This window comes from Brugia malayi, assembly GCF_000002995.4.
Source record: "Brugia malayi strain FR3 genome assembly, contig: Bm_v4_Chr1_scaffold_001, whole genome shotgun sequence".
Taxonomy (NCBI): Eukaryota; Metazoa; Nematoda; class Chromadorea; order Rhabditida; family Onchocercidae; genus Brugia; species Brugia malayi.
This window is the reverse complement of record NW_025062475.1, coordinates 8453988-8469101: the sequence shown is the minus strand read 5'-3', so window position 1 is coordinate 8469101 and position 15114 is coordinate 8453988. Positions and strand designations below refer to the sequence as shown.

Below are 15114 nucleotides of genomic sequence, written 5' to 3'. Positions count from 1 at the left end.
CGCTTTAGATAATCACAGCCCTATAACAATTGCAACCTTCTACATTCAGTTAAAATTTTTATCTGTTTCATATACCCTCGAAATAAGATACGAATATGGAGTTATCTAGGAGTTAGAATGCAATCGGATGAAAAGACCTCTTAATCCGAACAATCAGAATAAAAGAGTAATGTTTGAAGACAGCTCTCTTCGTTTGTTTAAACAAATCCACATCACTGATTTTCATCCATATACCTCTTCCTTTGTCAATGATTATTTAAACTACTCAAGAGTAATGTAAGATGATCATCCAATCTAAGCTACTACAAATCTTTTTAAAGACCAGTAAAAGTAACCAGGCAAAAAGTAAGCGGTAAAAAAAAGGAATATTTCTCGGATACAGGGATAAAAAAAGCTTGCGAGAAATTTCACTGACTCTGAGTTCGTATGTCAAGCAAGAAATTTCTAGTTTGTCACAAACAAGGAATTAAACAGATTACTACTTGACAAATTTAAAAGATTCAATTAGATTTAACAAATGTCAAAGGTACAGTTAATGAGAGCCGACCAACGCCCTCTCCTTAACACGCATTCTTCATTGATTGATGCAACCAACGGTTCCTCCATGTCCCGCTCGTTTCAAATTCGAAATATATCGCTCCCACAGCCCGGTATGCAACTCCAATAGTTCATGTCTGCTTGATTGAGCAGTGTAGTAGACAAGTTGGTACTACGAGTTTAAGACTAATAATGGATGCTGGTAATGAACGTGATTGGATTGACATAAATGTGTGTGGTCGATGGATGTAACCAATTCCATAACCCAACCTTGCTACTTTTCTCCTTCACTTCTAGTTGTTCGGAGTGAGGAAAATGGGAAAGGGTAGCAGAGAAGTATCATGATGAGTTTGAATCGTCCATTCACACTAACAACTCATCTCCACTGTTCATCTTCACTTCCTCATAAAGACCTAGCAATTTTGAAATTTTATATTACAATTTTATTTATTTTCGTTCAGTGCTAATAAGAGCAGAATTGACGGACCGCATGAAATCTAGCTTCGTTAGTATCAGCACCGAGCCTTATATTATTTTCTACTTAGTGGACATACGACCTGACTCGTAGCGAGCGGTTGTCGTTGTTAGGATGTGTGGCTTTTGGATAGAAAGTTTCTTGGAAAGTATTAAGTGAGGATGGACAGTACTCCTTCCTGGGAGTTTTTTGTGGGTAAAGTCATAGGGAATTCAATCTTACTGACGCGGTGATTGCGATTGACCATCTGATGTCTGCTATGACGTAGTGGAGTATACTGTTGAGCAGGACAGATAGAAAAATGTAGTAGTAGTTCTTTATCTGAAAATGCTATGACTTCATTGATTTCTATAGAAATGCGTGGGAAGTAGCGTTAGGCTTCCTTTTGAACAGTAAATAATTCAGTGATGCAAAGTGGAAGCGGAAGTGGCCCTGGTTCTGATTTGTTCAGCAGTTATGAACAACATCCGCCACCTCCAGGTTCTCGTCTGGCTCAATATCTGCATGGAAACAGCACCCAACAAGTACCACGACCTTCTAGTTGGGTTAATCGTAAGAATTTCTCCAAATTTCGGATTATACTTAACGAAATATCAAAAAGTGGCTTGACTAGATGTTCCTAATTAGACAAATCTTGACGTAGTCATCAGTGATCATGGGCTGCAATTCTAAAGCAAAAATTCAGGTTGTAGAAGTGGATGAAGCAATTACGTAATATCGGAAGCTAAAGCATCTTCTTGTTTGCCAAATATTAGTGAAAAATTATTCCTTGTGACAGTGACTTTTAAGCTAGGTCATTATAAATTTTGTTTAGGAATGTCATCAAATCAAGCGACAGCTGGTCCTTATGCCTTCAACAACCATCCTGCTTCGCAGTCCAGCAATGTTAATTGTGCTTCTAATTATTTCCTTTTTTACATCTGTTATCTCTTGCATATAACACCACGAAATCTAATTTGGAGAATTTTTGCACAGATTCACGTAGTGCCGAATTTATTATTTTCTAAATTATAAATGCTGAAAAGATTCACTTTGTTTTGTTGACAGTATTGACCCCTTCCCCCCCCTTCCAAAAAAAAAAGGATAAGTAAACAAAATAATAGAGATATTGACGGTTAAATGTCAAGAAATAATCAGAGATGTGATTTTCCATAAATCCTGTCAGCCAAAAACGTCATGACTTCCTCAAGTTTTTCAGAGGATGAATATACCAAATTTATGGAGAATTTATGATAATGATATCTGCTAAATTTATTTTCTAGAAGTAATTTTGCAGCTGTCGCACTTTACATCATCTTTTGCTGCTATGGGTTTGAGTGATGAAAAGGAAAACCCATCATTATCGGTCATGCCTTATGGTTTTCCAACATCATCGCAGCGATCCCTTAACTACTGTAAGTACTGCTGGTGTCAGGCGTTTTAGCTGTTACTGAAAGGTCTTCACTATATACACAAACTTAATTGTTCGGAAATAAATTACAGTATCTGAAGGGCATTTGTTTATAGCATGCAAGATTATAGTTCCAGGAAAAACACTGGCGTTATATTAGTTCATTCACAGTTTGATGTCCATATGATCATTATTTTACTAATTTTTTATTCCCTTTTTTTTGAGCTAATGTGACGCAAGCTTTGACCACTTCTCCGATTATTCACGACCCAATGCGACCAAGCAGTCACATAAGTCAAGAAAATTGTGGCTCAACTACTGCAAATTATATGGTTTGTTCTCTTCTAAAAAGTTTTGACGAAATTGTGACTGGAAGTTTTGTAAGAGAAGAATAAAAAGAGTACGGGAACTGCTCACTTCAGTAATTCTACTTTTTAAGCAAGAAAATTTCGGTGGGACAACATATTTCTTTACACCAACTACAACAAATTCCACTGTTACTGATGGACAGCCATCTATTCCACAGAAAGATGATCGTGTATATGTGGTAAATTTCTTTATTCAGTTCTAGATTTATTTTTGGTCATGTAATTTGGTGTATTCCAAACATACTCATGTAACAAAGGTATGATTTGTAAAGCAATTTTATTGGCTTATAAACTGCAAGAGATGGGAAAATGTAGTGCTTAACCGTAGAAAACATAAGTAAATTGTGGTTATCAAAGCACTTATTTTAATCCTTTATGTTGTCAGTTTTGCCATTAAATTCAAATTTTTAAAAGGCTACTAAATTTTTAAAATTGCTTAGCATGACTAGGTTATTTTTGCTTTGATTCTGATGATTTTTTTAAGACAACAAATGGTAATTTTGTATATCATGGTCCATTGCCACATATTGGCAAATACAAACCACCACGAGGACTTTCATATTTCACGCCACCTGAACTAAAAATGGTACTTTATAACAGAACATTGCTTATATTTTCGATTTCGTCCACTTCTTTTTAAAGATAGCTTAGGTTAAGTGATGTAATATTTTTTTATACCATTATTTTTGAAAATTAATTTCAGGAGCTGTTACAACGACAGCTTGCTATACAGTGTCGCACAGAGCCATCGCTTTATCCTGATATCCCGCAAAATGTTGAATATTTCCAGAATCTAGTTCCACTTGAAAATGTCAAATTTGTGGGCAGCCATATGGAACGTGGAATCATCGGGTCACACATCACAACAGTATATAAAGCGATTAATGGACGTGATGGCATGCCGTACTGCTTAAGGCGAATTCACAGTAAGCATAATGATTTTATAGAAAATAATCGTGGAGGAGGAAAGAAACCTTTCTCATGAAGCATTACATTAATGTGCTTGCTAAGTTGTCAACATGTTAACTTTATTTAGTATATGAACATAACGATTCAATAACACTGTGTAATCTAAACAAGCGCATATCGGTTGTTATTCTAAATTTATCAAAGATTATGATCTAAAACGTTATTTGAGCAAATTTAATTAGTGGTTGGAACAGTGGCATTTTTATTTATTTACAGATCATTTTAATGGTTATTCTTGTCAGTTATTTTTCTATCATTAAAGAGATAAAGGGACATTTTTCGTAAGTCATCCAATTGAAAATACTCAGCTTAAATTGTAACCATTTTTCAATATACAATCCGTTGACAATCATTGAGAATGATTTTATATTTGGAACCTCACTTTTCATGTTTTTTATACATTCTTTAGATTTTCGAGTGAATGCAATGAAACAGCTTTCATTAGCTGATAACTGGAAGAAATTAATGCATGTAAATGTTGTGCAGCTGAGAGATGTTATACAGACTCGTCAGTTTGGTGATCATTGTAAGTTTTTTTTTTTTTTTTTTAAATATCGTCTTGATACGAGAGATAAGAAATAATTTAGCCCTGACTTTTACCTATTATTTAATTACAACTAACCTAAGAACTTTTTTCTTCCTAAGAATGTTCCTACACTGTCTATCACTACATTACTGAAAGTTATCCATAATCTTGGAAGGAACAACGAAAAATATTATTTCTGTAAAATTTGTTTATTATTATATAAATAATGGAAAGAACTCTGTATTAGAAAAAATTTAGATGTAACGTTTTAGCACTGCTATTTGCTTATGATTATCACCCGCTTTCGGAAACGCTAAAAAATCGGCATCTGAATAATCGACTCAATGGTATACATTATTTGTAAGATATTTGGGGCACTGGGGGAGTACACTGTAAACTATTTATAGTGAAATGTAGTTTTATTATCATTATTATTATTTTTTTTTTTTTTTTTTTTTTTGAGGATTTGAGCGATTTCAGAAGACTTAAGTTTCCCCAAACCTTTATGAAATTAATATTTAAGTTTTAGAAAAGTGGTAGCATACAGAGCTTATTCATTACTTTGACACACTTTATGTCTTTTAAGGGTCTGCAAAACTAGGACCAGTTGGAAATCTCCCTGGAACTGGTCCAATAGTGCAAGAATCTTTAATGTGGTCTTATATTGTGCAGCTATCATCAGCTCTTAGAGCTATACACTCCGCTGGTATGGCAGCACGAACTGTTGATCCATCAAAAATCATTGTTTTTGACAAAACCAAGCAAGTGTCTTCATAAGTTTTTGATTTCTATAATTTTAAAACTAAGGTTAACATTTAATACCGCATATTTCTATATATTGTTGTACATCATAGCATGTAAAAATGGAAGTATCATCGTAAATTGAGAACAGCGTGTTTGATAATAAAAGTGCATTATTTAAAGGAATTTATCTTATGGGAACATATTCTGTTAGATCTTTATGAATTCATTCTTGTTATAGAATTTAATTAAAACTAGGAAAAACATAACGTTCTAGATAGTTATAAATTACTTGTAACTGGCAGACAAAGCTGTTTTTGAATTTCTAATTTGCCCACTGGTTAACTTCACTGCATTGTTTCCAGAGTAATGTTAAGCAGTTGCGGTATTCTGGATGTTATCAATCCTGGGAATGATCATACCATTCAGTTATACCAGGTAGACTAGTTTGTCGATTACTATTGTTACAGATAAAGTTACTAACAACTACTATAATTGTGGGAGGGACATTCATTATCGATTGATGATTGTTTTGATCAATTTTCTAGAGTGATGCAAGTAAACAGTGATTGAAGTGGGTTAAATGAGGGAATTGTTTTTTAGCAAGATGATTTGAATGGTCTTGGTCGTGTGCTAATTGCATTGGCAATGGGTTCGCTACATGCCGTACGTCGTGAAAATATTAGCAACAGTATTAGCATTATCAGTCAGCAATGTACTACCGACTTAAAGAATATAATCACGTATGCTGCTGTATTGGGCATTGACATTTCTTGTCTTGTTATTTCATTCTGTACAATTACAGCAATTTAAAATTAAAAAAAAAAAAAACTTGTAGACATCTGAGATCTCCATTTTTCAATCGGTAGTATAGTCATAAGTAAACGTAGTGTGGTCATAAGCAGACTATCAGGTCTGAGTTATTTCAATTATATTTCTAGACTTTTGTTACAAGCTTCAACTCAGCGCCCACATTCTATCAACGAAGTAATGCCAATGATTGGTGCCCGTTTCTATGCACAGCTTGAAACAACTCAAATGAAGAATGATCTTTTGGAAAATGAGTTATCAAAAGAATTGGAAAATGGACGTTTGTTTCGATTGCTATGCAAATTAAATACTATTACTGAGCGAGCGGAGTAAATTTTTTTTGCTGTGTGAAGGATTTTCTCTAATTTTCTGAGGGAACACTTTATTACTGCTTAAATCTCAATTTGGAACTTTTTGTTCTGAACCACTTGTTCTGATTAAAAACAAACAATAGAAAATTTTCCATATATTTTTTATGGGTTGTTACTTGAAACGTTTCAAAACTGCTATATATTGCTAAATATTAAAAAATTGTCAAATTAAGTAGGAGTTCGCAACCCCTGTTTTCAAGAAATTGGATTCAGGTTTCAAATGGATGTATCATGGAGCGAAACGGGTGACCGGTATTTATTGAAACTATTCAGAGATTATTTGTTTCATCAAATAACAGAAACTGGTAAACCGTGGATTGATATGGCACATATTGTGACTTCCTTGAATAAGGTTGTTGTTCCCAGGTTAATTAGGCATTACAGTGGGAATACTTGTGTAGTTCAGAGATCTAACTAACGATTTACTATCCTTTTTATAGTATAGTGTCATTATCAGAAAATGCGTGGTTGTTTTTCTCTTGTTTTCAACTACTTCCGGATCTGTTTGTGATTTCAGTCAGCTGTATTGTTTGGGTTATTTGGGGGGAGTAGGTTTTTGATAAGATTTCAATTTTTGTAATCTATTGTCTATTAACTCAACATTATTTCTTTTCGATTTTCTAATCCTGTTTGAGGACTCACGCATTTTTGTCGTTCGTTCAATTTTTGATATTCTTTTAACTGTGTTTAATTATGAGTCGGTAAGCTTTTAAAAACCAATTGTTTACAGTTAGATGCTGGTGTCAACGAAAAAATTCAGTTGGTTTCACGTGATGGTGAGAATGTGCTTGTGGTATCATATACAGATTTACGGCGGTGTCTGGAAAATGCTTTCAGTGAATTACAGAATAGACCACCTTCAATACCAAATACACTATTGCCAGTAGTTGGTCATCTCTAACTTTTTTTTTTTTTTTTTTTTTTTTTTTGAAGAGCTTGTTATTTGTTATCATACAGGTAGGTTTAAAATTTGCTATAGATTCAACAGCAGTTTTGCATGAAAATTCTATAATTTTGACAATAGCTAATGTGCAGAGACCAAGATAATTTTTTCTTCGATGCGCTTTATTAGGAAATCCTATGCTGAAAACAACTGTGTTCTAAGTACTTTCTTTTCTTTACAAGTCTTTTTCGCTTACCGTTTACATTTCCATTTGCTATGTGTGTATTTGTAGTTGTTTAAATAATATATTTATTCGTGCTTTTTTGATACTAAGGCATAAGATTTACAGTTGTTTTTTCAAAAATTGTGATTTGTATTTTCGTATTTTAATATTTAATGCAACTTGCCACATTATTTATGGGTTTTGTGTACTTTAATATTTTGTTTTCAGATTTATTTGATTTTTCTAATTTTTTCATTTTTTACATGATGAAGCGTGATATATTTCATGTGTTAACAAATATTTGGTTTGGTTTATTTTGTCACTTTCCAATACTGTTTTTAAAATTGCGGTTTAGTCATTATGCATCAATATTTTTTTTGCATACAAGCTTCTCTACCTTTTCAGCTCTGTTACGCCTATCAACTTCTGCTCAGAAATCCCTTTTTCCGCATCTTAATTTGGCTGATTTGGTCTCAGCAATACAATGTGTCATTTTATCGATAATGCTTATTAAGTTTTTTGCAGAACATTGTGGCGCGTTTTGCAATAAAGAGGAATATCTTGCAATATTTTTCTCTCTTCTTTTTAAAGTAATTATTATGCTACAGAATTTTCTGAGGGTGGTGGTAGGAAAATTCGAACAGAATTCGAACAGACGTTGCGAATAAATTCATGTTTGTAATTTGATTCTGAATTGAGTAGCCTAATTGTCTTTCTGTTTATTTTTATATTGTCCTTTTACTTGTGTTCAGGCCTATTTTCTGTTCATCTTTTAGATATCTATATTTCCGCGTTTCAATCTTTTTAAATCTTTGATGCAGTTGTACCGTATTAAGAAGACTGAATTAATGCAGTAGATAATTTTATAAGTTCAGTTGAAATGTTTGTTTCAACTGAACTTATAAAATGTTTGCCTTCGCTATCTCATATATTTTTGTTGTTTCTTCAGCATTAATATTAAACGAAATATTTCGAAGAATAAAAATAGCTAAAGATGAAATGGCTTATCCTTGTTATTGTTTTAAAGATATAAAAAGTAAGAAAATTGAGAATTTTGAGTGGAAGTTAGTTTGTCTCGGAATCTACTCTTTTTGCTCATATACCATCGCACTGATTATTACCCTGCTGATCAATTTTTTGTAAAAAGAGTTTTTATCTATTTATTTTTTTGACTTTCCAATCTGTTGTTTTGGTTTAAATTTCTTCCATGTATGTAAATGGTGGTTTATATCGTTCTATTGCTTTGATATTTTTATGTTTGAACTGAATTGTATTTGGGTATATATTAGCCATTCTCACACGAAGTTTTAGATTCGTTTCAGAATAAATAGTGCTTACTAAGTAGAGCTTGGGTTCTGAATTTCACTGCAATATAATTATTTCCTCATTGTCTTTTAATAGGTAATATGGGATTTATTTTCATAAATTTGTTTAAGACATACCCAAATTCAAAAAGAGAAGTGTAGTATCAAATTATATGGTTGTTCTAAGATACCTTGCGGCAACTTTTAAATGTTTTATAACATTTATTTGCATGCTTTGTTCGCAAATGCGTTATGGATATCGTGTGAGTTGAAGTTTCCAGAGATTTGGAATTACAAAACATGACGAAACATCCCAAAGAGTTCATATATAAATGTTAACACACAAGGTGCGGTTTTCATGCGCACCGTTTGAACAGCAGGTCATTTTATTTAATTATGTAGGCATTTCTTATGAATGAAGGACCTTTACTAAGGGTTGCTGTTGGCAAGAAGCCAACTTTCAATATTTTTTGTAATCTTTTTGTTGAAATACGTAGTAAGTAATTTCCGACTTTCGCAGGTAGGATACCCTGCAAAAGTCGGATCTGTAGATTGTCAAGATCGAGAGAGCAGAGAAAACATACGTTGCTGGACAATTGCTGGTAACCTATAGCACTCGTAGTGCTCATGTATGGATACTCTCAACATTGTAAGGGAAGTTTTCTTTCTTGTGAGGAATCCCAAGTATATTTTCCTTCCTTTCGTTCGGATATTTTTATCTAGTATTTTAAGTATGTGTTGTTGCTAGTTCTGGAAAAGTACTACTTACGTGAACAAGTGTTACACGTTTGTGCTGCTATTTTTTTTTTTTTTGGATTTCCTATTGTTTATTAAGTCATTGTTTATTTTTCCGAAATTCCGATTTTTTACACGTTTCAAGAAATATATGTATCTATTATTTTTGCTGGAAATGTTATTGTTTAGTGTTTTATGCTTTTTTTTAGTTTGTTCGTTTTTTTCTAAATTTCTGAGTTGTATGCAGTTTTTATTAGTGCTTGAAAATTAAAGTTTTCGAAGAGATTAGCTTCATTGCTCTAACTTTATGGTGGTAAACCACTGTTATCGTATTATCATTCAAACCTTTTGATTTATGACGCTTTTATTTTTCGTAACTTGTTGAGGAAAATGTGGTAAATATCGCAATCGGCTAAAAAAAACCTATTGAAAATGACCGAACAACAAACTAGCAGTTAAAGGTGACTTGTTCGGACCATGTTTACTTGGTCGTCATCTGTGCAACTCTTATCTCAAATTGGGTTAAGCTGATTCATAATCGTTTAGTGATGAATTAGTGCTCTGTTTGGCTGTGGTTCTGCTGTTTGGCCTTTAGCAGCAGCTAGAAGAATACAAATAGTATGATTTATTTCGCCATGACTCATCACTTGTAATGTATTGTTAGGTCGGCTATTGTATACTTTTTCGGCCGCCATGTTATACACGTCATCTTAACAATAGTAAGCCAGCAAGAAAAAGTGCATGGTAATTAAAAGCTTTTCAGAATAGTTGATGGTGAAATCGCTCAAAAATTGGGTTTTCACGCTGTTTGTGTGGTCTATGACTTAACCATTTTTGTTTCGAACACGAAATGAATGAGTCTTTTTAAATACATGATTCAGTTCTTTCTGAACTGCTCAGCATCATTTAGTACTTTACTACTTCATGAACTATTCTTGAAATGCCTGTAAAATCATGTAACTTTTTCCAATTTTCCTATTTGGAGGTCAGGTGGAATATGCGACAGCATTTGTGGTTGTGTTTTGTGTTGGCTGGATTGCTACTGGCAGCATGTGCTGCGCATGATGAGGACGATAGCAATAATGATCTTGGTGGGAAGAATGTAATCGATGAGGAAGAAAAAAGTGCAAAACTTGTAAGTTTTCGTCATTATATCTTGAGTGCTTATTTGTGTAATCTTTTTTTGTTAGATACGTTTAGATATTGATTAATTGTCCAGTGTACTTGAACTTTCTATATTTCCTGTAAATCAAAGTGGGAAATGAAAGTCATAATAATTAGTTATTCTTTAAATTCTTGCTATGTGTTTCCAATTTTTTTTTCTTCATTGTTTTCATTGATTTTATTCCTGATAACTGCAAATAAATATCTATATATGACATGTTTTAGGTGTTAAGAGATGCTTAATACTTCAGCTTTTATAATTTTCCGTCTTTCACAAAAGATATCGTATTGATGCTGAGGAGCAGGAAGTAAGTGTTAGTTTTAGATTTGGAGAGGATTTATGTTATTTTAGGATTACATACCGCCTCCATTTCAAACACCAATGGTTTCTGGTTCACCTCTACTGGTAGATTGGTTCTCGAATCGTAATGCAATTGGTAGGAAATGGTTCATATCAAAGGGCAAAAAGGATAATGTGGAAGATTCAATAGCCAAATTCAATGGTATTGCCATTTCATTTTGTATGAGTGCTCAATTTTGTATTTAAAAAGCAAAAGTTAATGTTATTTTTAGCTAGTAAGTATTGTAAAAATAACTCTTCAAATGCGCCAGTTTCGACATCACTGAGGTGAACTAACATATAAGTGATTTAATAAATGCAGAACTTAATCATAAATCTATATGTTGTAAGTCACTTATAACGAACTGCGTCAATTATTTATTTGATTTTGGTAGTTTGGAAAGGGAAGGGCATTAATGTAAATAGTTTTTCAGGTCAGTGGGAAATAGGCACTCCTTCAACAGTCGTGATCGACAATGACTTCGGATTAATTGTAAAAAGTAGAGCACGACATCATGCAATTGCTTCAAAATTCAGTCGTCCATTCAAATTTGATGGCAAACCTTTAATTGTGCAGTTAGTTTTTTATAAGAAAAGTGTACTAGGAATGGGTGGTTGAAACTTTTTCTAACATCTTTATTCTATTAGATATTTCCTAATTGCAAAATTATTGAAAAGAAAATTGGATACTGTTAGAAATGTTACGGAATGGAAAATTAAAATTATTTCGAATCGAGAAAACTTTTACTTAGACAAGTAGATGCAAAAGGAGCGAGCATTACATATCTTTATGATTTTTAAAAGTTTAAAAGGAAAAATTATTTTTGTGAAAGCCCAAACATATGTAGTGTTAGCTTTATGTCATTAATGAGTTTGCATTATGTAAAAAACAGTTTTAACATTTTGTTTCTATGCAGTAAAAGTGCAGTAGATGTCTCATTATACACTAGATCTTTTTTTTGTTTACTGACATTTAATTAGAAACCTGTATGTTTGTAAATCACTTATAATGAACAGTCTTATTTTAAAATTTTGCCGTATTGCTCATTGAAGATTGCTCAAGAATTTTTCTACTACAGAAAATCTTTGATTGGATTAAAGGTATGGTCGTTTTCAGGTATGAGGTAAAATATGAAGAAGGACAGGAATGTGGTGGTGGTTACCTGAAATTATTAACGGAGGGTATAGAAGCACTGGAAGAATTTACAGATAAAACACCATATACGATAATGTTTGGACCTGATAAATGTGGTGCCAAGTCCAGTATCCTGTTTATTGTTCGCTTCAGAAATCCCAAAAATGGCACTGTTTCTGTTAGTTCAAATATGTTTTTGTCATTAGTTTTTATTTTTTAAGCGAAAATGTAAAATGCAACGAACATAGATGATGGTAGAAGAGTTTTTATTGAAATTGAAATAATTTATTGAAATTGGATTCAGTATAATTGGTTCCTGAAGTGATTCGACTACATTACTGTTGTGGCTGCATACGGTATTTGAAAAAAGCTCATGCTTGCAGTAAAATCATTTAGCTTATTTGTGGATCAAATTAAGAATAGTTAGGTCCATCTCTCTGTAGTAATGTCTATTGAATTTTCAAAAAGAGTATATTGCTTTGGCTGCTTAGTCAGTATGACAACGAATTTTGAGATTGAGTTTTATATGAAGTGATTACTAGAAACACACGCGTTAAAAATTTTTTTTTGAGTGTTGTTTTTTTTAGGAGCACCATGCGAAACAACCATCCAAACCAGTTTCAACATATTTTGACGATCACAAAACCCATTTGTACACTCTGATTGTTCGACCAGATGAAACGTTTACTGTGCTGGTTGATGAAAGTAAACTTATATCTGGTAGCTTGATTACAGTAAGTTTTTCTGTTTTTATACTTTTTGATTAGTTCCAAGTTTTTTTTAGAACGATATCCTGCATTCTATATTCCATGTGATTCGGCTGCATTACAGACGTATGTTTTTTAGGAGCACCATGCGAAACAACCACCCAAGTTTTTTCAGTAAAAGCTTAAAAATTTGATAAATAGATTATTTTTACTGTTAAAACTAGAACAAATTTTCCATTCTTATGTTTTCAGGATCTCGAGCCATCGATTACTCCTCCAACTGTAATTGATGATCCGACAGACAAAAAGCCTGAGACTTGGGATGAGCGTGAAAAAATCGATGATCCAGATGCCAAAAAACCTGACGACTGGTGAATTTTTATGGAGTGTTGAAGTTGTGTTAATGAAGGATAAAACTGTATTCAACTACTTTCTACAAATTTGCGGGATTTAATATAAGAGCAGACCAGAATCAATCTCAAATTCAAGTTTATTCATACCTGAATGAACACTAGTAAACCGCAATTTGTGGGTTACGAAATCTTTGAAGTAGCAAGTTCATATAATGTTACCTAGTTATTTAGCTATTAAACTTTCTATGGAAGCTTAATGTATATTTGCATAATCAAAGGAGCTTTTTAATTATTATTCTTCATTTCACAACTAATGTTGGATTTGCCGTGCTGCGTTATTTCTACTATTTAAGGGATGAAAATGCTCCTCGAAAAATTGAAGATGTGAATGCGGTAATGCCTGATGATTGGCTTGAAGAAGAGGAGGCATTAATTCCTGATCCGGAGGCAACGAAACCATCAGATTGGGACGATAGTATGGATGGTGAGTGGGAAGCACCGCGAGTTGATAATCCAAAATGTAAAGATCGGAGCGGTTGTGGTAAGTGGACAAAACCAATGGTCGATAATCCAAATTATAAAGTGAGTTTTTGAATTTCGGGAGTGATTTTTTATTTTATAGCAGTTTAATGCTGAATGTCAGCCCTTGCTTTTATTAAAGAACTTTGCAGCTTTGAAAAAAAAAATTTTTCGGAGTTGTGTTTTTTAAAATTCATCTCACAATTAAACTGATAAATTTTTTTCATATATATGTTTGATTAATACATAAATATCATTTAAGCCAGTTTACGTCAGTTGAAACCATAGTGTAAATGTAGTGAAATAATATAAATGTATTGTATTTATCTGAAAATGTTCATATTGATAAAATGGTAGTATAAAATTTTTGTTTGAAATGAGGCTAAGAAGCGAATCATTTTATATCTTTGCAGGGAAAGTGGAAGCCACCACGCATTACAAATCCTAATTATAAAGGGAAGTGGAAGCCAAAGCAAATCGAGAATCCGAATTATTTCGAACCTCATCCATACTCTCAACTACAACCTATCATAGCGCTCGGGATTGAACTCTGGACGATGAGTACAAACATCATCTTTGATAACATTTATGTTGGAGATGATGAAAACGCAGCTTCCAATTTCGCCAAACAAACTTTCAAAATCAAACTTGCTCAGGTAATTCAGTTTCTTAAAATAATCTTTGTGAAAGAAATCGAAATTCCCTAAAAGCTATCCTTTTCTTAACTTTAATTTTCTATTACTCTTGCCGTTCGTCTTACAGGAGACAGCTTACGAAAACGCTTCCTCTCCTAGTCAAGGAATATTCAGTAAACTTGTATCAGCGACCGAAGAGCGGCCATGGTTGTGGGTTATTTATGTACTATTCATTCTCATACCAGTGGTCATCATAGCTGTTATATACTTCGGACGCAAAAGTCGGGCAGTCACACTGGATTATAAAAAAACTGATGAAGTAAGTCACGTTACTCAAGTACTTGTTTCAATTATCTCTCCCAGTGTTAGCTAGAGTTATGCCTTACTTTTTTTGAAGTCGCATCCTGACGATGAAGTGCCGGATCTGGTCGGTGACGATGATGAATCTATGGAGCGAAGTTCTCAAGAACCTGAAGCACATGATGATAATACAAAAGAAAAAAAGCGAACTTTGTCTCGATCACCAAATCGTGTCTATGTGGAAGAGGTAAGCATGAAACCTGGAAAAACGAATTTTTGAAGCGTCATTTCATCTTTTGGCTTCTGATAATTTATTGTTAAATGAAAAGTCTTATAATTAGAGTGTCGAGTATCTTGCGTTTCAGTTCTTAGTCTCTTATAATACTAAAGAATTTTCTTTGTGTATATGGATCGAGTTTCGGAGAGAAGACGAGATTGGATCTGTGTAAGTTAAAATTTATGTTAGGATTAAAGATTTTAGGAGTTATGATAAATGAATTGTTGCAGGAAGCGTCATCTAGTGAGGAATTCAAAAATGAAGGTCACAATTCCCCGAAAATGAGGCGTGTGCGTCAAAGGAAACAGGATTAGAAAATCAGATATCATTAGAATCTGTTCCAAATTTTCAT

General features: G+C 33.2%; 2 protein-coding genes across 3 annotated transcripts; both read left to right on the top strand.

The window, feature by feature from the left end:
• Positions 1-1419: 1419 nt before the first annotated feature.
• On the top strand, positions 1420-7088 carry Bma-panl-3 (Uncharacterized protein; the record flags this gene model as incomplete). Its single annotated transcript, XM_043077142.1, has 15 exons — positions 1420-1564; positions 1827-1897; positions 2289-2406; positions 2628-2734; positions 2842-2949; positions 3255-3356; positions 3474-3696; positions 4149-4265; positions 4538-4612; positions 4852-5032; positions 5372-5444; positions 5610-5749; positions 5948-6145; positions 6401-6539; positions 6918-7088. The coding sequence occupies 15 exons, from the start codon at positions 1420-1422 to the stop codon at positions 7086-7088; spliced, it is 1968 nt and encodes a 655-aa protein (XP_042933076.1).
• Positions 7089-9228: 2140 nt separating this feature from the next.
• Bma-cnx-1 (Uncharacterized protein) lies at positions 9229-15076 on the top strand (the record flags this gene model as incomplete). 2 transcript variants are annotated; one of them, XM_043077141.1, is made up of 12 exons in its annotated part: positions 9229-9246; positions 10318-10467; positions 10849-10999; positions 11271-11412; positions 11954-12149; positions 12559-12705; positions 12931-13049; positions 13385-13613; positions 13964-14206; positions 14313-14504; positions 14583-14732; positions 14993-15076. In XM_043077141.1, the coding sequence occupies 12 exons, from the start codon at positions 9229-9231 to the stop codon at positions 15074-15076; spliced, it is 1821 nt and encodes a 606-aa protein (XP_042933075.1). The 2 variants fall into 2 exon arrangements, with proteins under 2 accessions (XP_042933075.1, XP_001900533.2); XM_001900498.2 differs by lacking the exon at positions 9229-9246 and having other exon boundaries at positions 10330-10467.
• Positions 15077-15114: the final 38 nt, after the last annotated feature.